This window comes from Antennarius striatus, chromosome 8, assembly GCF_040054535.1.
Source record: "Antennarius striatus isolate MH-2024 chromosome 8, ASM4005453v1, whole genome shotgun sequence".
NCBI classification, from domain to species: domain Eukaryota; kingdom Metazoa; phylum Chordata; class Actinopteri; order Lophiiformes; family Antennariidae; genus Antennarius; species Antennarius striatus.
The window spans coordinates 7,130,984-7,158,392 of NC_090783.1; the positions used below are offsets into that span (position 1 = coordinate 7,130,984).

The 27,409-nt window shown below is 39.5% G+C and overlaps 2 protein-coding genes across 2 annotated transcripts; both read right to left on the minus strand.

Annotated features, from left to right (window-relative positions):
- Positions 1 to 232: 232 nt before the first annotated feature.
- On the minus strand, positions 233 to 18,142 carry usp53b (ubiquitin specific peptidase 53b). The gene is made up of 16 exons (XM_068321754.1): positions 18,034 to 18,142; positions 17,743 to 17,906; positions 17,485 to 17,577; positions 17,246 to 17,380; positions 16,724 to 16,837; positions 16,533 to 16,615; positions 15,567 to 15,672; positions 14,187 to 14,333; positions 13,710 to 13,859; positions 13,457 to 13,625; positions 10,877 to 10,996; positions 10,075 to 10,801; positions 9,744 to 9,805; positions 7,681 to 7,759; positions 6,686 to 7,542; positions 233 to 4,159 (listed from the first exon to the last, which is right to left on the minus strand). Exons 1-16 carry the CDS (start codon positions 18,107 to 18,109, stop codon positions 4,083 to 4,085), a joined length of 3,159 nt encoding a protein of 1,052 aa, XP_068177855.1. The 5' UTR covers positions 18,110 to 18,142; the 3' UTR covers positions 233 to 4,082.
- Positions 18,143 to 22,505: 4,363 nt separating this feature from the next.
- Positions 22,506 to 26,756, minus strand: myoz2b (myozenin 2b). Its single transcript, XM_068321918.1, has 6 exons — positions 26,617 to 26,756; positions 25,449 to 25,565; positions 24,659 to 24,825; positions 24,136 to 24,229; positions 23,091 to 23,256; positions 22,506 to 23,009 (listed from the first exon to the last, which is right to left on the minus strand). Exons 2-6 carry the CDS (start codon positions 25,528 to 25,530, stop codon positions 22,784 to 22,786), a joined length of 735 nt encoding a protein of 244 aa, XP_068178019.1. The 5' UTR covers positions 25,531 to 25,565; positions 26,617 to 26,756; the 3' UTR covers positions 22,506 to 22,783.
- Between the last annotated feature and the right edge of the window lie 653 nt (positions 26,757 to 27,409).

Here is a 27,409-nt window from a genome sequence, read left to right on the forward strand (position 1 = left end):
AAGTGAACATGCTGATGTCACCTGAATACAGCCTGAACCACTGAGTTAACGCTGTGGTTTGTAGCCTCCATGTCTGAAAGGGCTTTAAGTAAGAGTGAACTCAGCCCATATACCTCCTATTGGCTCTCCGACATGCACACACACACACACACACACACACACACACACACACACACACACACACACACACACACACACACACACACACACACACACACACACACACACACACACACACACACACCATCAACCTATGCACAGTGAAACGGTGCATAAATACACAGTATTGCATATTTATAAGTTTTGTCTGACATCCGTCATCCTTTTCATTCATTGCCTTCATTAATCAACTGGATTGACTCACGACAAGCAGTGAAGTTTTCAAGGCACTCTCAATAAAACCAAAGACACAAAGGTCAGGGCGTAGGTTTGTGGGAACAACAGAAGAAAAGAAAAGAAATAATAAACAGGACACAAATAAACTCATTAAAAGTTGATTTGTTTGTGGAGTTTTTTCACCATTCAATACATTAAATACCTTAGAATAAGACTAAAAGTAATGGTTTTTTACAACCACGATTCCATAAAAGTTGGGCCACTGTGTAAAATATTACTATTTTTTTAGTGTTCCTGAGCCAGATTCTTAATACAATCATGTGTTTTACATCCTTGAATGAGTCTTGAGAGGAAACCTTTTAATTATAGTTTCACCTATAACCAGACAACTTGTGTATCTATCAAGTGTTGCAGTGTTTTCTTTTTCAATCTCCCAACTCACGTTAGAATAAATACACTTTTACAAAAATCAATGATAATGAAATAAAACATTACACATATTGTCTGTACACTGGTAAATATCACATTCTGTTTTGTTATGTTTATATCTGCACCTTTTGGGGAATTGGGGTTGTAACAATACCAGTACAATGAACATTTGTATGTTATTTTAAACATTAGACTGATTTAAGAAATAAGTTCAATGTTATGCTTTCTTTTTGTAGCAGTGTCTACTGTATAAATTACACGTAACAAATGTAAGTAGATTCTCAACTCACAAATGTATGAGCGAATACATAACTTTACAAACACCATCCGTTGGTGTCAGATGGAACAAATACAACATAAACACAGTAAATTTTGTGACTACAAGTGGGCACTAAGAATATGTGAGAAATACTATACCTGGAAAAAAGATTATTGTGATAAAAAGTACAAAAAATAAACATGCATTAAAGAGGCAGGATGTTTAGGAAAAGCCTTGGCAATCTTGTGAGCACAAAAAGAAGACTGACATCAGAATTTGAACAACACTTATGTGTGCAGTAAGGAATGTGAATTGTACAAAACCAAAGCCTTAAAAACACTCAAATACACTTTTAAAGTGATCTGAAAGTATTTTTAGTGAATGCGTAGTATGTCTATGTCAACACACTGTTTGTATGGTGTGAGTATATTTACAGTGCGTGCATAATCAAAAGTACGTGTCCTTGCATGAGCAAGAGGAGAATAAGATTCAAAGTTTCAAAATTGACTGTACAAATTGCTATGCAATGGAAATACACTGCTAAGAAAAATTAGAGGAACACTTTAAAGACACATCAGATCTAAAAGTGGGAAAAATGATCTTGAATCTTTCCTGATAACATTATCTAACCTGTAGAGGTCTGTGCGTTCTTCCAGGGATGTGCCTCCCCACACCATCACCGACCCACCACCAAACCAGTCATGCTGAATGATGTTGCAGGCAGCATAAAGTTCTCCACGGAATCTCCAGACTCTTTCACGTCTGTCGCATGTGTTCAGATTGAACCTGCTCTTGTCAGTGAAGAGCACAGGGCGCCAGTGGCGTAGTTGCCAATTCTGGTGGTCTATGGCAAATGGTAATCGAGCTCTACGGTGTTGGGCAGTGAACTCAGGGCCCATTACAGGATGTCGGGCCCTCAGGCCACCCTCATGGAGTCTGTTTCTGATTGTTGGGTCGGAAACACTCACATCAGTGGCCTGCTGAAGGTCATTTTGTAGGGCTCTGGCAGTGCTCATCCTGTTCCTCCTTGCACAAAGGAGCAGATACCAATCCTGCTGAGGGTTTGAGGACCTTCTACGCTCCTGTCCAGTCTCTCCTCCATACTCTTGAGACTGTACTTGGAGACGGAGCAAACCGTCTTACAATGGCACATATTGATGTGCCACCCTGGAGGAGGTGGACTACTTGTGCAAACTCTGTAGTGTCCAGGTACGGCACCTGCTATCAACAGAGGTGTTGATCCAAGCCAAACGAAAACCTACAGTAGTAGAAAGTCAGTAAAAAAATCAGCCAGAAGAGATGAGTAGGAAACAAAGTATCAGTGACCTCAACCTGGAAAACCATTCCTGTTTTGGGAGCCGTCTCATTGTTGCCGCTCTGATGCGCCTGTTGTTGATTTCATTAACAAAAAAACTGGCCTTCTCCCTCGTCTTTCTATCTTATCCGGTTCCTGAGTGTACAAAAGTTGAAATTTGACCTTGACCTAATTTTCTCAAGGTTAAGGTCATCCTCTCATTTTCATCCCCTTTTCCGCCAGAGTAATCTGCTTTTTGTTTCATCTTTCTATCTGCAGCGGTTACGAAAATATTTGGTGGACATACGAATGGACGAACAAACGGACTAACACACGAATGACAATCACAATACATTACCACTTTGAAGTGGGATGTAACAAAGCAGCTTGAACTGATGAATAACCCTCTCTGCTACTTAACTGACCAGATCAATATCCCAGAAGTTTGACTGATGGGTTGCTATACAAAAGTGTTCCTTTAATTTTTTTGAGCAGTGTATTTTATTACAACTATATAAAATCCAATAGAATTCATGTTAGTTGGACTTACAGCCCATTTTGTCATGCCCATGCTAATGCTGTACACAGAGCTAGTAAGACTTTGTAAAGGCCACATGCAGGTTTCAGAACATCAATCATTGTGTTGTATGGTCAATAAGCATTTTAACTCTATTGGCATCATTAAGAAAATGCCTGCATGTATATCTATTTAAAATATAAGGAAGACTGAAAGAAATTAAAATTGATAAAAATGTGACTTACAGAAAAAATCACAACAACCATCAAAGGTAGAAAACAAGAGGTGACACTGTCGTAGTTTTTATATAGAACTGCTCACTAACCTGAGGGCTGAGGGCCGCCCTGGCTACAAACTGAATTGACAAATTAAAAGGTCTGTATACTGCTAGATGCCAAAGGCGTGCAAAATCACATTCTGAGAGAATGCATATCTCAAAAGTCTATACAGGCAAAAGTCAATGCCATGGTATCTGCCAATGATCTTCCAGAAACTGAACAAACAGCTGGAGAAAAAATGAATCAAGACATAACGTAGGGGGTCAACAGGGCAGCCCCCAGTCATTCATTAACACATAAATGTTGCAAAATAAACAAGAAAGTATAATGTTAAGAACAAATAATTCACTGAATATATGTAATTGTGATATCTGTTCCTTGGCAAACGAAAGCACTCAATATGCATAGTTGCAAGCAATATGCAAGTTGGTAAGCTCCTCTGAAATGACTGCTTTGACGGATATACTGCAAAGAATTGAACTGCTGTAAACCCGCTACTGTGTAAAATGACATCATATTTTGATCTTCAACATACCCTGTCATGTCAGCATACTGAGATTTATCTCCACATCGCTCTTTTTAGTCTTATAGACCATGGTATAATTAAACTGTGGCTGGTCATCAACTCTCTGGCCTTGCTTGCACTCTATTGATATATCTTCATTTTTGCACCATTTCTGAAAACATCTTAAACTTAATTTAGTCAACAACAGAACAAAATTGTGCATACTAGAAACAATCCAGATTAGTTTCCACCAGAATTTTCTTGTAGTGGTACTGCAGGTCAGTGGAAGACAGTAAATTATTTGTCATAGTCAACACTCCATCAATCAGTAAAAAGCAGCATTTTTAGAAAGGTTTCAGTTGTACAACAAACTTGCATAAATAAATATCAGGCCTCATGAGATATTTCCTTTCTGTAAACTCCTTGGCATCCAGATAGCATTCTATTTCACACCATCTATCCACTCATAAAAAACCTCTTTCATCCAGTCCTTTGGCTGTTACTGGGTTCCATTTTGCTGTGGGTTTATTGCTATTATGGCCTGTAAAGGAAAAAAAAAGAAAAAAAAAACTTGTTTAAATTGTGTTTTCCCCTGCATGTACATTTTACAACACAGAAAAGGAAACAATAAAATATTGCAATTTTTCCATCCATCCATCCATCCATCCATCTTCCACCCCTTATCCAGAGTCGGGTTGAGATATAACACCTCCACCTGATCCTGGGTCTGCCCCGAGGTCTCCTCCCAGCTGGACGTGCCAGGAACACCTCCCTAGGGAGGCGCCGCGGAGGCATCCGCACCAGATGCCCAAACCACCTCAGCTGACTCCTTACGATGCAAAGGAGGAGCAACTCTACTCTGAGCCCATCGCGAATAGCAGTGTTTCTCACTCTATCTCTAAGGGAGACACCAGCTATCTGCCTGAGAAAGCCCATTTCCTCCGCTTGTATCCACAATCTTCTTCTTTCGGTCATGACCCATCGCTCATGACTGTAGGTGAGGGTAGGAACAAAGATGGAATGGTAGATGGAGAGCTTTGCCTCTCGGCTTAGCTCCCTCTTTGTGGCAACAGTGCGGTAAAGAAACTGCAATACCGCTCCTGTTGCCCCAATTCTCCGTCCAATCTCATGCTCCATTATTCCCTCACTCGTGAACAGGACCCCGAGATACTTAAACTCCTTTACTTTTGAAAGTACTTCATTCCCCACTCGGAGAAGGCAGTCCACCGGCTTCCTGCTAAGGACCATGGCCTCAGATTTGGAGGTGCTGATCCTCATCCCCGCCGCTTCACACTCGGCCGCAAACCGAACCAGTGAGCGCTGTAGGTCACAGGCTGATGGCCCAAATAGGACCACATCAGCTGCAAAAAGCAGCATTGCAATCCTCAGCCCACGAAAACGTAAACCCTCCTCACCACGACTACGCCTTGATATCCTGTCCATGAAAATCACAAATAGAATTGGTGATAAAGGGCAGCCCTGGCGAAAGCCAACAGCCACTCGGAACAAGTCCGACTTACTGCCGAGAACCCGAACGCAGCTCTCCCTTTGGGTGTACAGGGATTGAATGGCCCTAAGGAGAGGCCCCCTCACCCTATACTCCCACAGTACCTCCCACAGTAAGTCCCTGGGGATCCGATCGTACGCCCTTCTCCAAGTCCACAAAACACATGCAGATTGGATGGGCATACTCCATAGCCCGTTCAGGCCCCTGCGAGAGTAAATAGCATTTCCTGGCGAATCTCATTAACACCCTGGGCTTTGCCACCATGAAGTTGTTTAACTACCTCGGTGACTTCACCCAGCGAGATTGATTTGAATCCCCCATCATCCTCCAGCTCTGCCTCTGCAACAGAGGACGGGTCAGTTGGGGTAGTTGCATTCAGGAGTTCCTCAAAGTGTTCCTTCCACCACTCGACAACCTCCTCAGTCGAGGTCAACAGTGTCCCATCCTTGCCATATACAGCTTGGATGGTCCCCGTTTCCCCTCCTGAGGTGTCGGACAGTCCTCCAGAACAACTTTGGTGCCGTCTGATAGTCCTTCTTTATGGCCTTTCCAAACTCCTCCCACACCCTCTGTTTTGCCTCCACCACAACTGAGGCTGCAGTCTTCTTGGCTTGTTGCTACCCTGCAACTGCCTCAGGAGTCCCCAGGGACAACATGCCCCTGAAAGCCTCCTTCTTCAGTCAAACAGCTTCCCTGACCACCGGTGTTCACCACGGTGTTCAAGGGTTACCGCCCCTTGAGGCACCCAAGACCTTGAGACCACAGCTCTCAGCTGCAGCTTCAGCAATGGAAGCTTTGAACAACGACCATTCAGGTTCAATGCCCCCAGCCTCCACAGGGATGTACGGGAAATTCCTTCGGGTGTGTGAATTGAAGGCCTCTCGGACAGAGTCCTCTGCCAGACGTACCCAATTGACCCGCACTACTCGTTTGGGCTTACCAAGTCTATCCAAAGGTTTCCCCCGCCAATGAACCCAACTCACTACCAGGTGGTGATCAGTTGACAGTGCTGCCCCTCTTTTCACATGAGTGTCCAAAACACAGGTCAAGGGTCAGATGATACGATCACAAGATCGATCATTGACCTCTGAACCAGGGTGCTCTGGTACCAGGTACACTTATTAGCATCCTTGTGTTCGAACATGGTGTTAGTTATGAACAACCCATGACTAGCACAGAAGTCAAACAACATAACACTGCTCGGGTTCAGATCAGGGAGGCCATTTATCCCAATCACGCCCTTCCAGGTGTTTCCATCATTGTCGACCGTGCGCATTGATGTACCCCCAAAAAACAATGGAGTCCCCTACAGGGATTGTAATTATTGTTTTCCCCAATATGATTCCACATTGTGTTATTGCTAAATCATGTAAACTAACAAGTTGACTTTATTAGAAAAACAATTAACATAACCGTCTTTAACATTGATGCAGGAATTTTGAAGTCCAATAAAATATTTGTGACATAGACACTGGAACATCAATCCTCTAAAAGATTCTACATTATAAATGATGTCAGGTATCAGTATATGTATTTGCACATATGCTCAGAGAGGCTTACTTGTTTCCGATTTGGCTTTTGGCACATCTTGAGAGTACATGTCAGCGGGGAGTGTGTGGCTCATGTCTCTGCGCTCAGTCACAACCACTGTCCGTGGCACTGTGGCAGAGAGGACAAGGGGCCTCTGGTTGTGGTACTTGAGACGGTATGTTTCCGTCATACAGTTATCCACATTGAAGTAAGTTGTCAGAGAAACCTCTTGAGCTGGCACCACCGCCTGCTCTGGTCTGCATCCGAGTGGTCTTTCCTCACTTTCACATGAAGATGGGGTACTCCTCTCTGGGTCCGAGCCTGACTTCGAGCTTGCATCTGAGAAGGTTCTGTTGCCTGAAATATCAGGCTTCCTGTGAGGACTGAAAAAGGATTTTGATGGATGATGAAAACTTGAAGGAAAGGGTTCTTGAAGAGTCCTTGGACGTGACGCAGCATGGCCTGCTTCCCCTTGGTGCGATACGTTCCGCTGGGCTGGTCGAAGGTGAGGTGACCCTGTCATGCCGTAATGACGCTGATTGCTCATTGGGAGAGGTTCGGCATTTGCGTTGCTGGGAGGATGGTACGGAAGCTTTACTTGAGGACAATTTGATTCTGAAGTGACAGCCTCGCTGTTGCTGGAGTGGTAGGAGATTTCTCTGTCTTCAGGCTCAGAGAGAGCAAGATCATCAGAACTGTTCCATTCTGAGCTGCTGGTTTTTGTGATGTGCTTCAGGGTTGTACATTCCCCCGTGTGTCCTCTACAGTTTGACAGCTCCTGCTGCTCACCTTGCCTGTTATCACCTTGCCTGTTATCTGAACCAGTGGAATCCCTCTCTAAAGGTGCTGCTTTCCTGGAGGTACTGGAGGTGTACTTTGATTTCCTTCTAAAAGACAGAAGATGTAAACAGAGTGATAAAAATCATCATTAAACAAAACAAAACTCTACTGCGTGAGTCCATATACAAACATATCAAAACTAAATGAATGTACATGTATTATATGAATATAATAAGAGGAACTACCTTAAACTTGGGCTGGACTTTTGATGTGAATGTGAAAGTTGGTCATGGCTCTTTCCCTGAGCTTTGCTTTGATGCTTACCTGTAAATTGCAAACGTAATCAAAATATTGAGGCAAAAAAATACATGCTAAAAAAATAAGATACAAAAATTATACGGCATTGCATTAATCTGTCAATCTACGTTGTGGCAGCTCCACTGTGAAAAGGAAACAGGAAATCACTCCTGCCACAAACCTTTGCTCCATACGATAGCTCGTAACATATGGGACAAATTCTCACAACCGTCAGAGCTCACAAACTATTTTCCCCACATAATCCCTAGTTTTCTTCTCTGCTTATAGTACAGCACTCAATAAGAATCACAAGACCAAGCGGAGACTATTGACCATCTGACAAATCCCCTCGGGACACAAGGTGGCAGCAGCAATCTCCGGACGTTCCCACAGCTGGATGAGCCAGTCAGCAGGCTGCTCCATGCTCCAGTGCAGTGAGGGACTGTGTGGCGCTGAATTCCTACACTTTAAAAATAGATGTGTCATTTTTTTCCCTTGCTGTTGCCCTGGAGAGCTCCATGCAAGGATAAAAGCTTTAACCGTTGGTTGGAAACGCTGGCTCGAGATGCACATAGCATTGTCATAAATATCTCTTGTCTACATAGATGCAGAGAGATATTTATGACAAATGCCGTGTCCAGCTGTGCTATCTTGAATGAGCGTTGTGGGATTATCATCAGATTAATGCCTGTGCAGAGCCGACTGGGTGAAGAGGTGAAAGAAGCCAGTCCAAGATCAGAAAACAACTCAGGCGTTAATCGATCTTTAATTACTCCTACATTATCAGAGATGGCTCACATGATATCTGTTAGATGAATTGAACAGAACTATTTTGAGTCATACTAAGCAAACAGTCATTGGCTCTGATTCTCTTTAATATTTAATCACATATGTACTAAATGTCACTAAAACACTGTCAACAGACAATATTTTTATTTCTTTACATTTTTATGTGTGGTGGTATCACGGTCAAGATGTTCCATTTTGTTTGAATTGTTTTTATTTTCACTTAATTTTGTCCCTGTTTTTTTTTTCTTTTCTTTCTAAATGTTTTGTTTGATGTTAAATTATTCCCTAGACTATCAGACTACTTTATAGTAAGGGATATACATTTCTTTTCGCAATTTTTAAAAAATTACATCTACAGTATATCAAATTGTTTTATTATTACTTACTTTTTTATGACTGACTCCAATTTAAAAAAAAACCTGACAATTTGGGGTTTTGGGAATGGACTACAAAGCGAGCATTTTTGTATTTATTTAGAGTGCCCCCAGAAAAGGGGTAAGACAGATTCTGATTGAGGTTTTTTGTTGCATTTTTATCATTCCATAGCTCTAATTGGATTTATAGCCTTAAACCCCATTTTCTTCCTTTCAGAATCCTTGCGGAGCATTTATTGCAAAATTCAATCATCCCATATTATCACATTGTGTTCCTCTGAAAATTTAAGAAAACATTAACAAGCGGTCATGAGGAGCACAACGGGGTTCAATGTCTTAATTTCAAAAACTGGATAACGAGTGGACGAAGTGATTTAAACCTTAAACCACTATTCCTCAAGATCATTGGGGTATTGGTCAGATCAGGACAGAGGTGTAGAAAAGTGACCATTCTTGACCCCATTTTCTCACCAAATTATGGTCAAATCCTGCTCCAAAGAAACCACAATGGCAATCAGACATCTATTTGATATCAACTTGTTAAAATCACACCTCCTTTCTACAAATATACTGTGTGTACCCGCTGAAAAAACACGCAGTGATGACTCTAACCCAAATTTTAATCACATGGATTGATGTTATTGTAAATTTCAATGGAGAGAACTCTGTGTTAATTTACAAACTAGAAATGACATTACAACTTTTAATGCATGTTACAAAAAAGGGAGTGCATTAGATAATAGTAGTCAATGTTAATAAAACCAATAAGTATCGTGTGTCCCTTTATATAAAATATATCTCTATTGTTCTATTTGTTTCTGAAAGTCTTTTTAAACGAAGGAACTTACCATTGTTTGTTGATGAAGATGTCGTACTCGATCTGGCATCGCTTCCTTTTTGGTGCAATTGGCTAAAAATAAAAGACTTAAATTAGTATAAACAGTTATTCACTAAAACAATAGAAGCCAACAATAACATATTAAATATAGCGTTTGCTTTAGTTGAACCAGACTATAAAATCAAAAGCCTTATGATTTTGTTAAAAGGTTTGATCATCTCTATAACGGTGATATATCTGAGCTTGCACAAACTTGTATTCCTTTCTTCCTTCTAACTTACAGTATTTAATGTGAAACCTCATTTTGTCAATATAAAAATGTCTTTTGAATAAAAGCCTACCTCTGTAGCTGTGCTTCTGGTGTCGATTGCTGGTCTTTGGCAACAAAGCCATCAACACCAGGTGAGTCAGGATTGGTGGAACCGCTGCTGAGTCTGTCACTGCTTTCATAGCCAGACTCCGTCCTTTGAATGGTCCAGGTGTCACTACGCAATAGCGTCTTGGGACCACCCTTAAGTCTGCTGCCCCTTTGTTGGTTGGCCCTGCTGTCCATCTCCACAGAGCTGTGACTCTCGGTCTCATGACGCTGTTCATCCTCGTAAATTGTCATTAGAGACTTCTGCTTCCAATCTTCTCTGGAGCGTACGGACTCCCTCTCACGCTCCCGGCTGTCTTCAGTGTGTAACCTCTCCTGGGATGGAGGCTTACTGTGCCGCAGGGTGTCGTGTTGCTGTTGACGTCTTTGCTCCAACTCATTCAGCACAGTGTCCACATTTAACACCTCACGAATGGGCCTCCACGTGGACTTCGATTTGTTGCGGCTTCCTTCACCTCCACTTTTTTCACATTGCTCCTGGCTGCTCTCTTGCCCATGGTGACTCAGAGAAATGTTGTTCCTCCGGCTGTGTCCTCCAGCCTGTGTAGCGAATGACTGTCCATGCGGCTCCTGAGATTCTCTGCTTAAATGGTTTGATGACTTGTCAGTGCGTGAACAGCTTTTTATTTTGGGGTCCACAGGAGACATTGGAACAATGACTGGAGGAGATGAAGATCTTGTATGTGCCAGCTCTAGAGAGAGTGGACATTGATCAATGCAGTCATCTACACTGGCTTACTGCCATTTCTCTAAGAGGTATGCTCTACCTTTGTGCTGTGAGGATTCTACTTTCCGATGCCCTCGTTCTTTTTTTGATGTTTCATTCAGCCTCTGCAAATTCTCCATGAGTGGTTCCTTAATTTTGGGACTACCAAAGGGTCTTTTTACTGTGAACAGAAATGTATTAAATGACAGATGAGTGACTTTTCTATCAAAGAAGAAATTACACATAAATTATCATTAACTTTAGGGCTTGGATGTGACCTTTTATCATTAATCATTAACTTTAAGGTTTGGATGTGATCTTTTCTTGCTTAGTGAAGAAAAAAAAAAGTAATGAAGCATCATGAAGCATCATAGAATTTTAACGGTCAGTAAGTGTCCGACATGATGTAGAGGCAGCTCATCAAGTTCACACTGAGTTGTTCAGTGGAGGTTTTTAGTTTGATAAATACCCAGTGAGGTTGTTTTTGACTTTTGATGGGGTAGCAGACGAAACAAAGCAAAAACCCGACAAAGGAGCAGATGCCAGTGCATCATTAGCTGTGTTAAAATACACTACTGGCACATTTGCCAACCCTGCGGTGTGTTTCTTTGTCTCTGGAGCAAGCAGGTCACTGTGAGAAGTGAGAGATGCTATGAAGTGTGCACATTTGCCTCCAAATTATCACATTCATACAGCAGCTGCACTTTTCCACATTTCCTCCTCAATTCCACTGTTTCTCTTTTTAAACTTGTCATAAATGTGCCATGCTTTTAACATCTAAATGAACACACAACACACACACACACACACACACACACACACACACACACACACACACACACACACACACACACACACACACATAAAAATAACAACATATATTATGCTCTGTGCACATGCAATGATACAAAAACGATGTAAGGGGGGTGACTAAGCTGCAGAATTATGAATTTTCAGAGTTGTTAATATGAGCTAAAGCTGACATATGACTCTTTTTACTGAAATCAGATACTAGATTTAGATGTGGTGCACCTTACACAAATGCCAACTGACCAAACACACTTTTGCTCATGCTGCCTGAGGTTACACCAAGAATGCTGGGCTCAGTAAAGCATCACTACTGTAAAAGTGCAGGGCAGTTGTTTAGTAGTTGTTAAAATGAATATGTGTTGAATTTTAGAAAGCACAAATTTAGACTAATTCAGCAACAGTGAAATAAAATAATGCACACAACACCTAATATCATTATAAATCACGGGCCATATATTACTGAGAAGGTAAAAAGACAGTAAAATACTTACAAATATTTTCAAAAACATAAGAATCCGGTCTCATGTCAATTAAACTACCAGGGCACAGTAATAAAGCAAATCTAAAGGGAGAAGGTCCCAGAAAGCAACAACAACCACAACAACAAAAAAAGCAGGCAGAAAAATTAATGGCGGCAAACATCAGAAATGTTTCGGGGAGGAGTGATAACTGTGGAGTAGGAGCATGAGAGCGCTCGGCCACAGGAGCGGGGATTAGGGAGGGAGGCGTGGGTGGTAATCTGCATGCAACAGAGGCATCATCCTCATGCCAAGTTCAAGCTATAACAAGGACAGGACAATCTTTCTGCCTGCGATTTAACGTCACTATCGCAATCCAAAAGCAAACCACCACTGGAATTTGTGGAGAGAAGTTCATTCTTTCACTCATTACTTTCATAAACGCAATTCTAATACTGCTACCAAAAGGATTTCTGGAAATAAAATTATGAGACAAAGTGAATTTGACCTTTCAATCCCATCCTAATCTCTTGAAAGTTTTTATTATGGTACATTATGCATTCATTCCATGTGAAGTTCCGCGCCAAACACATCAGTAAAGATAATCTTTATTTCTGTGATGACTGTCTGGCAGCCACTATCAGAAAATATCTGACATCCCAATGGAAGGTTCAATCAGATAATCCCTATAACCTACTTTATATGAGTACAACAACAAATGACCATAAAAACTTCACAAATTTAAAGTATTTATAAATTGAAAATTTGTTTATTCTCATGTTTACAGGTACAAAATTCCAGTTTTATCCTGAGCAGATAGCGTGAACACTGACCCGTGAGAGTGTACCTTCTGCAATCTGCTCACATGCGCAACACAAATGTCAATTTAGGTCTGTCTTGTATCTCTGATGAAAATTAAAACTTAAAGATTTTGTATAAATTTGTTTGCAGCAGTTTTTCATAATGCTGAAGGAGTAATATTAAGTTCTTTTCCTTGCAATAATTTCTGATTGGCAGTTAAGTGTATTTGAAAATCCAGTTTCACTCCATAGCTCCAGGGACTACTCAATAGTAATGACCGTACACTGAATATTGATTGGCTGTATCTGTAAAGGCCTCATCTCTGTTCCCAGTGATTATCTACATCTGTAAGATTACAAGCTTCAGTTGTCTGCAGTCTGCATATTTGCTTTTTGTTGGTGCAGGAAATTAATATTTATTCTCAAAGAGTGTGTGTTAAAGGAAAACATTAGTTAGGCATTTCCAAGTATTCATTAATAATAATCTAAAAATGTTAATATTCATATTTTGAATGTCTGTGACAAAGGATAGCACTAATACTGAAAATTCTGAAAGCTGTAATATTATCTTACCTGTTACTTCACCATTTACTTGGGCTTTGTAGCGAGGACACATGGTGGTTTGTCTCGGTGCATCTTCATTTGATACTGGCGATCCCTCGGGATTGGTGTAAAACAAAAGAAGTGGCTGCAAATGCCCTTTGATACATTTAGAAGCAACATCTTTCCATTTGGATCCAATCTGGGGAAAAGGTAAAGGCTAACATAAGAGAATGTAGTGGACTTTTTGTCAGAGATAAAGCAGACTAATAACACAGACTCTAACCTCTTTTACAGTAGCATCATCAAAAAACATCCATTTTGAGGATTTGTTGTGATAGGCAAAGGCTGAGTAATGTTTACTCGAAAAACAGATCATCCCCACCAGATGCAGCTCACTCCGTTTGGCATTTTCATCAGTAACACGGTTGAAAAGCTGAAAGAGCAAATTATGACAAGTTTGATCTCCACATATTGCAATTTGGCAGCGACAAAATCCTGTGAGGATAAAAGCTATGTCGATGTTTTTGAGGTCTTTTTTAAAAAAGATTACAACTCGTTGACCTTTATTTCTACAGTACTTGTATATGAACAAAACACGGCTGGCATCGTTGGATTACTGCTTGTGGGTACGTGGATCACTTAGGGCTTTATGTTATAGTTTACTAAATATATAACCTAGTAACTGGTCAACAACTCTGGAGAAAAGTAATGTAGATAATGTACTTCTATTTATGACGGTGAGGTGTGTTTGGTTTATTACCCCACAGAGGTTCAAACGTGGACCCAGTGACCAAATGACATCATCCGTGAGATCAGACTGTTCAGCATCCCAAACAAACCCAATAGTAACAATCTCTGGACAATTCATGAGTACACGGCGGATCTTGATGCTTTGGCCACAGTTGCTCTACAAATATGCACAAAAAATAAAAATCAAATTCCATAATATATTCAAAGTATATATATTTAAAACTTGCATAAACAAAAATAACACAACAAAAAAAAGCCCTGAAGTTGTCAATAGTGGATTTATATTTAGACAAACAATATGTAAGCAGGCTTCGCGATGCACTGGCGTCACACCCGGAGTGTCCCCTGCCTCACGCCCCCACTCAGCTGGGATAGGCTCCAGCAACCCGAGATCCATGACAGCGCATCAAGCAGGTTTAAAAGATTAATGAATAAAAAATATGTAAGCACTTTTAATATAGTTAATATATATCCATGTTATGAGAGTATATTCTCAACATTTTGGGTTCAACCAGAGATTTCAATGTCATTGTTTTCAATTTGTACATAAAGTACAGTGTTTTATGTATTCTACATGAAACTATGCAGTAAAACTGGAATTTATAATAAATATTTTACTTTCAAACTGCATTGATTCATGAAGAGCAGCAATAGAACATTCAGCATTTTAAAAACCAGAAAGCTTTGACATTTCTTTTTCTGTTCATGGACAAACCTCAGCAAAAAATTTCTGTAGTAACTACTACATAATTACCGTGTAATAATGAATTATTAATAGTCTTACTTTTATTTATTTATCTCAGCAAAAATCAATGTGATATCACTGAAACAGAAATTATATAAAAATCTAAAATAGTATGTAAAACCATGATCACGGAGCGTCTGTAAGTATTTTATTTTCCAGTTGTGTCAGTGAGGGTTAGTGCCGGGTAGTCTAAACTCCCTCGGGACCGGTGTCACTGTTGACCAAACCCAGAGGATACACACAGAATTACTGAGCCAAAACTAGAGCTTGTAGTTTCTGGGAAAATAATGGATTAAGAGAGCAGAAAGCTCTGCTTCACCAAACTGATGCACATTGAAGAGTGGTAGGAAATACAGATGAGATACAAAAGTAGATATACCCCTATGGCTATTTATATCCCAACGCTAGTCTGGCACTGTCTTTCTCTGGCTGCTTCAAGCACCCATCACAAAGCACAGCGTACTCTGCATGCAAGGAAATATTTTCCGTAAATGTGGCAGTATTGTGACACCTTTTTTTTTTTTTTTTAGCTCCATCATTTATTAATAGCTTCCTGTAATAAATTATTAGCATTTAGTTCTGGTTGGAGTCAGACAGATGTTTCTTTGCCAGGATGTAATTATTCATTCATAATCTAATACATACCGGGCAACTTCGAAGGTCACCTGTGTTGTTTGCCGCCTGCAGCAACTCTCCAAACATGTCTGACCTGAGCCGCTCATTCTTCCCTAACATGTGATTAACCTGTTGGCTGTGAATAAAAACACATACTGTAGTAAAACACACGTACAGCCACGACCAATCAGCTCATCTGAATATACATGTACATTTTCATCTACCCATAGTCGTCCACCTGTACAAATTATGATCTCCAATTCAGAGACATGTACAAAAATGGGTATTTCACTCGACTACTATGTTTGCCCCAGAGATTATTGTAGGAAGACAGCTGATCTACTCTAAGGGTGAATTCAGAGTGCAGACAAATTGGATTCCAATCAGATTCCTTTCATATCTGATTTCTAGGGTCGACTGTCCACACTGTTTTCAGCAAGTGTCCAAATAAGATCTTTCTCGCTGGATGCTAATCTGATTGCATCTATTTCTCTGTGAACCTGGACTGTGTGACATTAGAACGTCTGTCAGGACACAGACATCAGATGCTTTGGGTGTGTCAGGAGATTTAAACACTTAGTGAACATAAACCGCCATCTCTTCTATGTAAACAGTGCAGACTGAAGATAAGCACTGATTGGTTCTTCTCCTGGGTGGGGGGGTGGGGGTCTCTCTGTAGGTAATTTATTAATAGTTTCCTCATTAATGATGTATCAGCTCAGCAGCCTACATCCCACTTGCTATAAATCAGAAATATTATTATTGAAGCCTGGCCCATCCAACCTATTATATACTGTACCCACAGCTACATATCAATGCATTTGATCACATACAGGGTGGCCAAGGACTGGGATGGGGGGGTCTTTCAACTACGTTTCTGATGAAAGTACTTGAAAGAGATCTAAACCTTGCCACACTAAAAATTACAAAGAATATTGGATACAAGACAGAATCAATGACTGTTAGAGGACATGAAGGAAACTGAATAAAACTCACCATAACGCAGTGGTTGAGACGTAATGCACAAATTCTGTGAATGGGTGTGGATCTGAAGATGCACCACAACAGTGACACACAAACTGCAAGAGGAAATAAAGCAAATGACTGTATTTTATATTCATGTTTAGTTAAACATTCAGCATGACTTCAAACATATATTTAAAAAAAAAGAAAAGAAAAATAGTTACTTGTTCATAAAGCATCATTGCAAACTTCTGATGGGTGATGCAGGACTTGGATGAGCAAGTCTCAGTTGAAGCGTCTGAAACTATGTGTAAATGAATTCGCTCCAAGATGTTCTCCTAATATATAAAAAATGAGAACAGATACAGTTGAGTATGTGCAAACACGCATGCTACACCACACAACTAGCCAAAGTAACAGAAACACAGGGTTTTTATCAGCTAGTGACAGGGTTTACATAATGCTTAGGTATGTGTCAGACCCTTAAAATATCTGCATATTTATCAAATACTATGACAACAGTTCTGTCCCAAAATACCTAACAATAGTTACTGTATTTAAAATGGGTATACATTATAAAAGTCAATACTTTTTCATAGATTCTTTACATGTAAAATAAACAATAATTAAAATTCATCTTATAGTCAACTATATCCAAAATACAATACTAATAGATTTGAAAATATCCCATAGCTGAAGATGCCAGATTCATAATTGGCATAGAGCAGATACAAATCCATACGTACAAAGCATTCAGCAGCATCATCCATCAGGCCAAGTTGGAAGCGTTGCTCATCCTTAAATGTTTCAGCAAGGGCGTTACGCAGGCTGTCGGAGGGGAGGGCGCGTTCTCTGCTCTGCTGAAACTGACTGAAAATACTCTAAAAAAGAAAAACGATGATTTGCAAATTGGCTCTGTTTTTCATATATGCATATTTCATTTATTTATTTATTTGGTGAGCAGGAAGTACACCATCGCACATACCTTTAAAGCACAAAAAATGCAGGCATCACCGAGACAGAAGTGACCTGACAGATGCCTGAGACTTCTCCTAAAAATGTCCAGCTGCCACAGGACCTGTGAAGGTTTGACAGCAGCACACATCTCAACACTGGCAGGAACAGGAACCAATTCAATTTAAATTTTAAAGTGAAAATTAAATGGCTATTTGCATGTAGCCACATCCACTTTCTTTTTCTTTAATCATCAGAGTTTGACAGATGTGTATTTTACTGTTCTCACCTGAACAGCACTGTTTAAAAAGCAACTGTTTTGCCCGGGCCTATTCAGCAAACCTTTGGTGAGTGCCAGAGATAACATGCTCCCAGGCTGGTAGGATTTTTTCAGCCCTCCTGCAGGTTTTTTGAACATCTTCACCCATGCTACCTTGGAGTTAGAGCATGCAGCTGATAGAAATTAAAAAACAAAACATTTTCATTATGTTATAATATATAACTGATGTAGATTTTTTTTATATGCATATATAAAATATAATAATTTTATTCTACACAACAGTGGAATTCTGTCATCTACCTTCTCCAGACTTGGTGGGAGACTTGCTACGGCTGGACATGCTGGTAGGTGGGAGCTGGTGCGTCGGTCTGGTCATGGGCTCTGTCCATTTTATCCCCACGCATCTGCAGAGCAGTTGGTGGAAGGCATTGTCAGAATCAGCCACAGGGCAGCCTCAGCCATGGGCTGCTTGACATTGAAGGATATATGATCGATATCTAAGGACAGATGGAAGAGGAGAGGTAAACCATGAAAGTACAAATTCCCACTGCATCTAGCAGTAAGCTGCCAACTAAACCTTGCAAAAAATACAGAAGAAGCCAATTTCATCCTATATCCTAACAACAGCAGAAGGGCTACAAATGAAAATCAAGCTGAAGATCATTTTTGCATTGTACAATGTTAACATTAACACATCTACTGTATTGTTAAGACATATTGAGGCCTAAACTTTTAGTTTTGTACAACCTACGTGACCTGAAGCCTTCACAGTGTGTTTAGCTATCATCACAGTGGCTGATGCCACGGCAAAATCTGAAGTAATTTTAACAACAATTTAAACTGGTCAGAGAAAAAATATGCTTCAACAGATTAGAGACTTGAGTTACTGTTTTGTTTTGTTTTTGACAGATAAAATGAAACAATTACAAGACAAGGAATGAATTGCATTAAATTCTGAGACATTTTGGCATATTATTAATTTTTTGTCACAAACAATTTCTGACAAACTAAAAACATGTTATATTAATTAAATTCAACTTCAAACAGGTTAGCTTTGAGTTTAAACACTTTATTTAAATGTGGCTAAGATACTTTACCATCTTTTCATTATATTAAATCACATTCAGCTTTTAAGCTGTGGCCTTTCAAACAAAAGTAAAAGACAGACTCACAAGACTACCCACAGGACACAACAAGAAATGAAGGCTGTTATTTCTGCTGTATTTACAACAAGGTTCCAAGCTGAAACAATTCAACCCATTCTGATTTCACTTGAGGACCTCATTTGTTTACATTCCACACACTGATTTACAACATTAGGAATAAGAGTAATAAGAGTAATTCAGCTATTTTCAATATATATATATATATATATTTTAGTAGTACATCACAGGCAAACACAGTACTGTACTTTGTTTATTCTTATGCAAATTGTAGACAACAACAGACAAGCTTTTAAAGCCTCATTCAGATTATAAAACGACCAATTTCATGAATATTCGAAGGTCTTCATCAAGTGAATTCATAATTAAAGCCTACATTTGGAATCAGAGCCCACATGTGTTTCTGCACCAGCCTCTTCGACACCATCGGATGCCTATGAAGGCCTATAAGGCATGGCATAAGCGCCAGTGTTGCAGCAAGGTTCATGAAGAGGACATGAATCCTGCCCTGAATGTGATTTTATGACTACCTTGTGTTAAAAATACCCCTCAACCTGCCGGTGTTCCAACAGCCATGGGAACAGCCCGATCAGCTACAGCGCAATAAATATGCCGCAACTTGTATTCAGAGACTAAGAGCGCAAATACTCACCTTTAATTCAATGGGGATACTTGGATGTCGCTTACAACGGAGGCGCAGGGCGGTCCAGCCGTCAACGCGCAAACCCAAAGACTTCTTTTCGAATGCCAGCGAATTCTCTGGCCGTGGATGACTGCAGAACTGTCCACACGCATGTAACGCGTAATGTGTGACAGTGCACCATTCCCCCAATTCAGCAGCAGCAGCTCCAGCCTCCGTATGATCCCACACAGAGCCGGTCGGGACGATGTTATTTCGGTGAAAATCCGTCCCTTTTCTGTCCAAACGAGGCCAGTGTTGGTCTATGCCAGAATGTCCGACGAGGATTAGGGATGTTCTGAGACTTGAGAGGTCAAACTCCGCCCCTAGTGTAGCCGCGGGTGCACTGCTGTTCTACTGCAATCTTCAACCCCTCCGTGGAGAGCTGCGCGCTGGCGGAAGGTCAGACTTCCAACTTGTCATGATGATGATGAGAGAAGACATCACATGCACTGGTTTCATAATCATGCAGCAGTGTAAGGGAGTGTGTGTGTGTGTGTGTGTGTGTGTGTGTGTGTGTGTGTGTGTGTGTGTGTGTGTGTGTGTGCGTGTGCGTGTGTGTGTGTTATATCTATCTATCTATCTACAACTACACATACAGTATATATTTAATACTGTACTCGTTCATACCAATACATACTGTATCAGATCCTATACTAATACTATTAATCCATCTTTTTCTGGAGCTTTGGGGTATGGCTCTAAATGTGTGTCATCCTGTCAGTTTCACTTTGAAATTGAAATGAAATTTTGAAGGCATTTTGAAACTGAGATAACATATTTACTCTTCATCCTCAGTTAGACCTCATCATGTTTGGTCCACTCACTGATCAGGCACAGACACCTTCAACTAGCCTTACAATTGGGAAATTTTGTTCACTTAAAGTCTTCCACATGCAGATACGCTATTCATGTCTTCAGTGATTGAATGTGCATGATAAGAAGCTAAACCTTAACTAATAAAAATTTGTTAAAAATTTAACTATCTAATAATCTATTTGGAACAATTGATGAAAAACAAAGCAAGCAAAACGGAAATGTCTATTACGTAAATTCTCAACACCAAGGATTGTCTAAATATTTTCAACATGTTTACACACGCATATTTTTTTTATTTCATTGTCACATCTTTTGCCTCTGCCATTCCTGTAACTCCCGTCTTTCAGTAAACGGGGCATGAAGTAACACACAAAAAGAAAGTGGAGCAGATGGAGAGCCTGGAAGGGGTAAAAGCCTGCAGAGCTGAGCAGGTTTTAAGTGCAGACAGGATGATGAAAGAGACTAAGACCCAGTAATTGGTGCTTCACTTTTCTTGTTGTTTTACACTTACGTTTTTTAGTGCATCCTTCAGACACAATGCTTAAAATCTTCATGTCCGACACCAAGTGAGTTGTTGCTCTGCGAAGTCCTTACTGATTGTGCATCAATGATTGAAATCTGTTTGTGAATATTAAAAACTTCAGATACGGGTGTATAAACTACTTAACTAACACACAGTAAGAGGATTAAATCAGACATAACCATTATTTCCATTCAAGCCCTGTTACATAATACATGTACCACCATGCGTAGTCTATGGCGTGAGTGTAAAAATACAGCACAGTGTATGTATCCGATCCTATCCTGGCTCCAGAAATAGAACTGAGATCTCCCTTGAGACACATAAAGAGTTTCTGGTATTCTTTAAAAAAAAGAAGAAAAAAAAGGCTGAAATAAGCAAAGCTTCACATTACTTCTGCTGAATGTTGAACAGATGAGTTCTGTTCAGATGAGCTGTCAAACTAACACTTCCTTTGGTTATTTCGGGAGTTATTGGTTTTTTTATCTGTTTTTTTCTTTCATTTCCGTCAATGTGCAGCACTTCAGTCTTTGATGAAAAAGAGATTTAGACTTCCGGTAGCTATAAATATCCATGTGTTGCCACCAAAATCAGTGGCTCCAAGGACAGTGTGAGTTCATCCAGTAGTTTCTTCACTTGGTGCTATTATCATTTGTCTATGCAGATACACCACTGTGAAATCACCTGCTGTAACTGTTGTACTTCACAGTAAAACATGCATCATTATCCTGCCTGAATGCCATTAAAGTTCCATGGATGTCTGAAGCCTGAAGACAGATGAGAGCCAGACGTTCCATTTTTCAGTGAGATCCCATTGATCTTAAAGGCATTCCTGATGCATAATTCTCTCCTAAATGTCTCCTTCTTTTAATTAAAATATATGAATTGCTCCTTGAACCAGGTTGTATTTAATGGTACAATCAGAAGCATAAAAAATGAAGAGTGATGTGTGTGGAGTTAATTATTATACTGTGTGAGAGTGCATAAGAAGACATGCTTAGATGATATCATAGGTCAAACAGAGCAGCGTACAGAAAAAACAGTATTGATTTGCACTTTTATACTGTTTTATCACTGTAGATTGTTCTATGGAGATGCAAAATTGTAGCTGATATGTGGCTAGAAATAATTCAAAAACAGATTCAGGATTTCTCTGTAGTGTTATTCCACTCAAAATCTGTTTTTGAATTATTTCTAGCCACATATCAGCTACAATAACTATATATGTAACTACATCCATCGTATTGATCTGTGAAGTGGAGTCCATGAATATACTGTAGTGTGTGTTTTGAAGAGCTGCACAGTTTCAAGTGGTCACATGCCAAAGCTCAAATTTTTAAATCGCCTCCCGGACTGACGTGACATGGATCTCATTTATTTCAGTTATATGTCTGCAATTCCACATGATTTCCTATTCTTCAGCAGTCGATAATAAATTATTTCTTTGGATTACATCACTCCTTATGATTATAAAAAATTATGTTGAACAGTTTGTTGTTGTTGTTTTTTTTGCAAAATGTAGAACATTAACACCACTTACCAATAATTAAATGTGACATACTGTATGCTCCAGTTGAGTTCCATCAATAAATAAGTTTCATTCTTTATTTACACACATATTAGTCAATTCATCTGACCTTCTTTAAAATCAGTATTGATTTGTTTTTGTTTTTTGCTTATGTAGAGCACATTCCTTCTGATGATAACAGAACTGTACATTTTAAAGCGTTTCAAAGTTTTGATAATTTGTCTCAATTTAAATAAATACTGCATGTTAAGGAATTGTAAACCGTGCTTCATAAAGGATAAATGTTTTCCAGCATTTCAGGCAGGGCCAACATACTACAGATTACATAACAGTAACAGCATCTACAGGTCATCGGACTCTGGGACTTTGATGGACTCAAGAGTAACGGTGGGGAGGATCAGATGGGTTCCCTCAGATATCCATCCCTGGGCCGTCCTGTTGAAGGTCGGCCGCTTCATCCCATGATCCTGTAGCTCTGGGTATCTTGGAGGGTTCAGGTCCAGCTCAGGCAGCTTAAATGTGATTGCTTTGGGCGCTTTGTCAAAACCACCAAATGGAGTGGCAACCCTGTAAATGACATTTCAAACTGAGTTGGAATGATGCTTTTTTTTTTTATCACAATCTAAAACGTTGCTGCAGTTTTCTCACCTGTTAAAGCTTTTATATTCAGGTAGATCAGGTCGTGGATCTGGTTGTGGCATTCTCATTTTAAGGGTTTCAGCGAGGTTGGGGTCACTGAGAACTGCCTGCTCCCATGGGGAGGAGTAGGTCTTGCATGTCGCTATGGAGGTGCTTAACTTCTTTGCAGTTTTTTCTTTAAAGGAAAAAAAAATGCAAATGAAAATACTGTATATAATTTCTCTTACATTACCAACTAGAACCAAGGCAGTCACACCCCTGAATTCAAAATTTTACCCTGACCTACATGAGTAATTTGCTTTTTGTTTCATCTTTCTATCTGCAACAGTTGCAAAGATATATGGTGGACTACCAAACGGACAAACACACGAACACCGACAATCACAATACATCACTGCTTTGAAACGGAATGTAATGAAGGCCGTGACACTGTTTGCAGCTGTAAAATAACATTACATTCTTTTCTTCAGTCTTTGGTTTTAAGTAGTCAAACATAAGGACATAAGATCTTGAATTCAGACTGCACTAAGAGAGCACTTCCACAGGCAGACTTTGTCCATCATCGCAATCTGATGCCTTAAAATAGTACATAGTTGAAGTGTGCTCTCATCTCATAAACTTTTGACACCGGATGACACCCTACCGGAGTATTTTAAAATAAACAATCTGCATACCATTGAAATAGAAGCATAACAAAATAAAATAAAATAAAATTAAAATTGCAGTTCAGACTGTATAATTAATCATCATATTAAACCAAATTATCGTAAAGGGTGAGCTGTTATTGCTGTGCAATGCCAGTTGAAATTATTGTGACATCATTATATAATCAGTCAATGTTATTTGACTATGCTGCGTAGGGGCTAAATTTAAAACACAGTTTGACTGTGGAAGAAATTGCAGCTGTAGGAATGGTGTTCGATGACCAAATATTCCCAATCCTCATTTTAGCAAATTAATGTTAAAATGTTAAAATCTTGATTAATGTTACAAAAAAGTGTGTTTCATTTTGCAGTCAAGATTAGCAGTTTCACAAACAGAACAGCATCAATACCTGAAACAGTGTTATCCTCATTCACAGTGTTTTCATCAGCTGGTGGATCCACTTTAATTTCCACAGTGTATGTATTCTGATTTAAAATATCATTCTGCAAGACAGAATAAAGTACAGGACATTTACTGGGTTGTGGTGAACCAATGAGTGACAAATGAACATACGCACACATACACACACACACACACACACACACACGCACACGCACACACACACATTCAGAGAAGCACATGAACAGGAATTGATAATCAGGGGAACAGCTCCTTAATAAAATGCCTGAGCATGCTCTTAGAGGATTTGGCTGGATGATGCCAAAAGCACGAGGCACAAGTTTCTGTTATCATCCATGTGTTGTTATCGTCTGTTTTCTGATAAATTCTCTCAATGATTAATACATTAACACCATGCAGATGGTCCTCATGCCAGTACTCCACATAGAAATAGATTGTGAATAGAAATGTGGATAGAAAATGCTTAGCGTATCCAGAGTTTTAAACTGACTGATTAACACAAATTTACTCACATTTAGTTGTGTGTTTGCCTCATTCCGGATGCTTTCGAATGTATATTTTTCTGATCTTCTCTGGCGCATTTTGAAAAGCCGAGACCCTCTGTTGGAGAGCAGTGATAGCTCCTCCAACATGATGTCTTTAGGAGTGCTGAGCTTCTTCCCGAGGTCAATTACATCCCCTAAAAGGCAAAATGTTAACACACAATAAAATTAAAATCTTAACACAGCATTGCAAACAGAACTTCAGACAATGATACATTTTTAACTTTGATTTGTAATCATGTTAAATCGTCATTGATGATGTTAAGACGCTGGAAATTGGGAAAAGTTTCTTTATAGTCACAAAGGTCCCAGGTTTATGGTATGGTAATCAATTATATATACAGTATATACACACACACACACACACACACACACACACACACACCCTGCTATCATTTTATCAGACTTCATATTATCCAACCTGTAATCCATGTCATGGAATATTATTTATCATTGTACTTGGGAATTAGTTTTGGATTCACACCATGGATTCTCATCCACCATTTCATACGGAATGTACCCCAGCTGTCATAAACCTTCACATAACAAACTGCTACACAGTTGGCCCCGCAACGTCCCTCCCCTCCTCTAGAAATAGACTTTTGAAAAGGACAACGACAAAGGGTTAGCTACCATAGGTAGTAACTCATTCTGTTAGCGTATTTATGGTGAGTGCTGGAGAGTAGCCCTGACATTTTGAACCCAGATCAGAATGGATATTCTTCTGTGGCAGGACTGAGCCTCAGCTAAAACAGCATACCATTGGTACCATGGACCTCTCGGCAAATAGCTGCAGCATGTGTCTTTCTTTCTCCAGCAGGCATTGTGCAGAATTGTGACATCAGTGCTTCGGCAAGGTCGGCAGAACTTGGGAGTACTGAAAAAACCCACAGGATAAAAGATGCAGATTTTTTTTTCTATTCCAAAAACTGTAACCCCCTACTAAAATGCACCTATTGTCCGTATCAACCAGTTTCAGTTAAACACAGACTTGGCTGTTGAGTGAGTAACCATGAGATCATCTATCAAACAAAGAAAGCCCTGAGTTTGTAGCGTTGTATTTGTCTCAATTTGAAACAGATATCATTGAAGAGATGGCACAGACAGAAGGAAAATCCAATTACATGTATTTTCCTGCAATAATTAGATACTATTTGAATTCTTTTGCATTATATATTAATTTTTTTTCCATTTGATTTATTTTTTGTCATCTATTTTTACATAAAGATGGTTTAAAGCTGACCATCTGCATATTTTGTACCGTTTTTCATTTTAACAATTACACTACATCGAACACTAGTACCAGTCTTTAATAGTTCTAAAGCCTTATTACACAAAAACATTTTTACTTACACACCAAAGCAAATGCATATTCTTAAAATTGGTCTATTTACACATTTTCAGTGTGTCAGATGTTGGTCACATCTCCCTTTAATGTTCCCACAGGAAAATGTGTAAAGGTCAAGGGTGAATATTTATAGTTTACATGCTTTGCTTCACAGAACAAGTTCCCAACAGAAAAAAGTTGCTGAACATAATATTCAAAATAACATTTTTACATTTGCATCATCTGCAAAATCAAAAATATTTTTCATTTTGTTGTTATGCAGAATGAGATACTGGATGCCATAATGCTAAATATTCTCCTCAATGAATACTGTCAGTCTACTATGTACTGACTTTACAGCATAGCCTAACTAAACCAAAATCAAATCCAATCAAGTCTAATAACAGAATACATATCTGATTAAGTGATTAATTTTTTTATGGGTTTTTTTCCCAGAAAACGGCCCTCATAATTAATCACGGACATAAGTATTCGTCAGCTGCCGCCATATTGATTTTTACCACAATCAAGTGTGTCTTCTAACATCCCTTACAGCAATTCAGTCAATTCTATATTCACACCTAAAGATGCTCGTCCATACCTGTGACGGTTTCCCTAGTGTGCAACCTGTATCCTTGAAGGGAGACACGGAGGCTCAGGGGTCAACCTACTGTCTGTAGTTTGATCTTCCCTGATCTTCACACTCCTGCACACTAAAGCCAAACTGTGAGTGTGTCTCTGTGTCTGTTGTAAATGGAATGCAGCTTACATCAATAGGCTAAATTTAACCTGCCAAACACTCCACACCACTCTCAAACACCGTGGGGCAAGGATAACTACCGAAGAGAGAGAGAGAGAAAGACTGAAAGAGACAAGAGGAGAGAGAGAGGACAGACAGCAGACAGGTCTGGGCTGATGTTTTAGGAGGCAAGACTTCACTTACAAAGATATATTCCTTTTCTTTCCACGAGACCCCACAGTCAGTTTGTCTCTGGTTGATGTAACTATCTAAGAACTGAAGTTAGGAAGGTCATCAATGCTACTAGGAAGCTACTAGGGCTCCCTTCCAATTATGTTACTGTAGATCTGTATAGTTACAGGGTCTGGACAATCCTATATTGACCAATGAGAGACAGGAAGTGTGAGCTCGTCTTTGTGATGATGCTGGTTAGTCAGACACATTTTTTTTACATAGTTAGAAATTGTTTCTTAAATTTTATGAAGTTTTAAAGAAGTTACCCATTGAAGTAATAAAGCAAATAAGAATAAACTTCTGGTGAAAAACCTCTGGTGATGATTAAATGAGAAGCTGCTTTGTAACTTAGAGAAAAAATATTGCTTTTTTTTATTTCCAACATTATCATATCCTATATTTGAAACAGTAACACCTAATT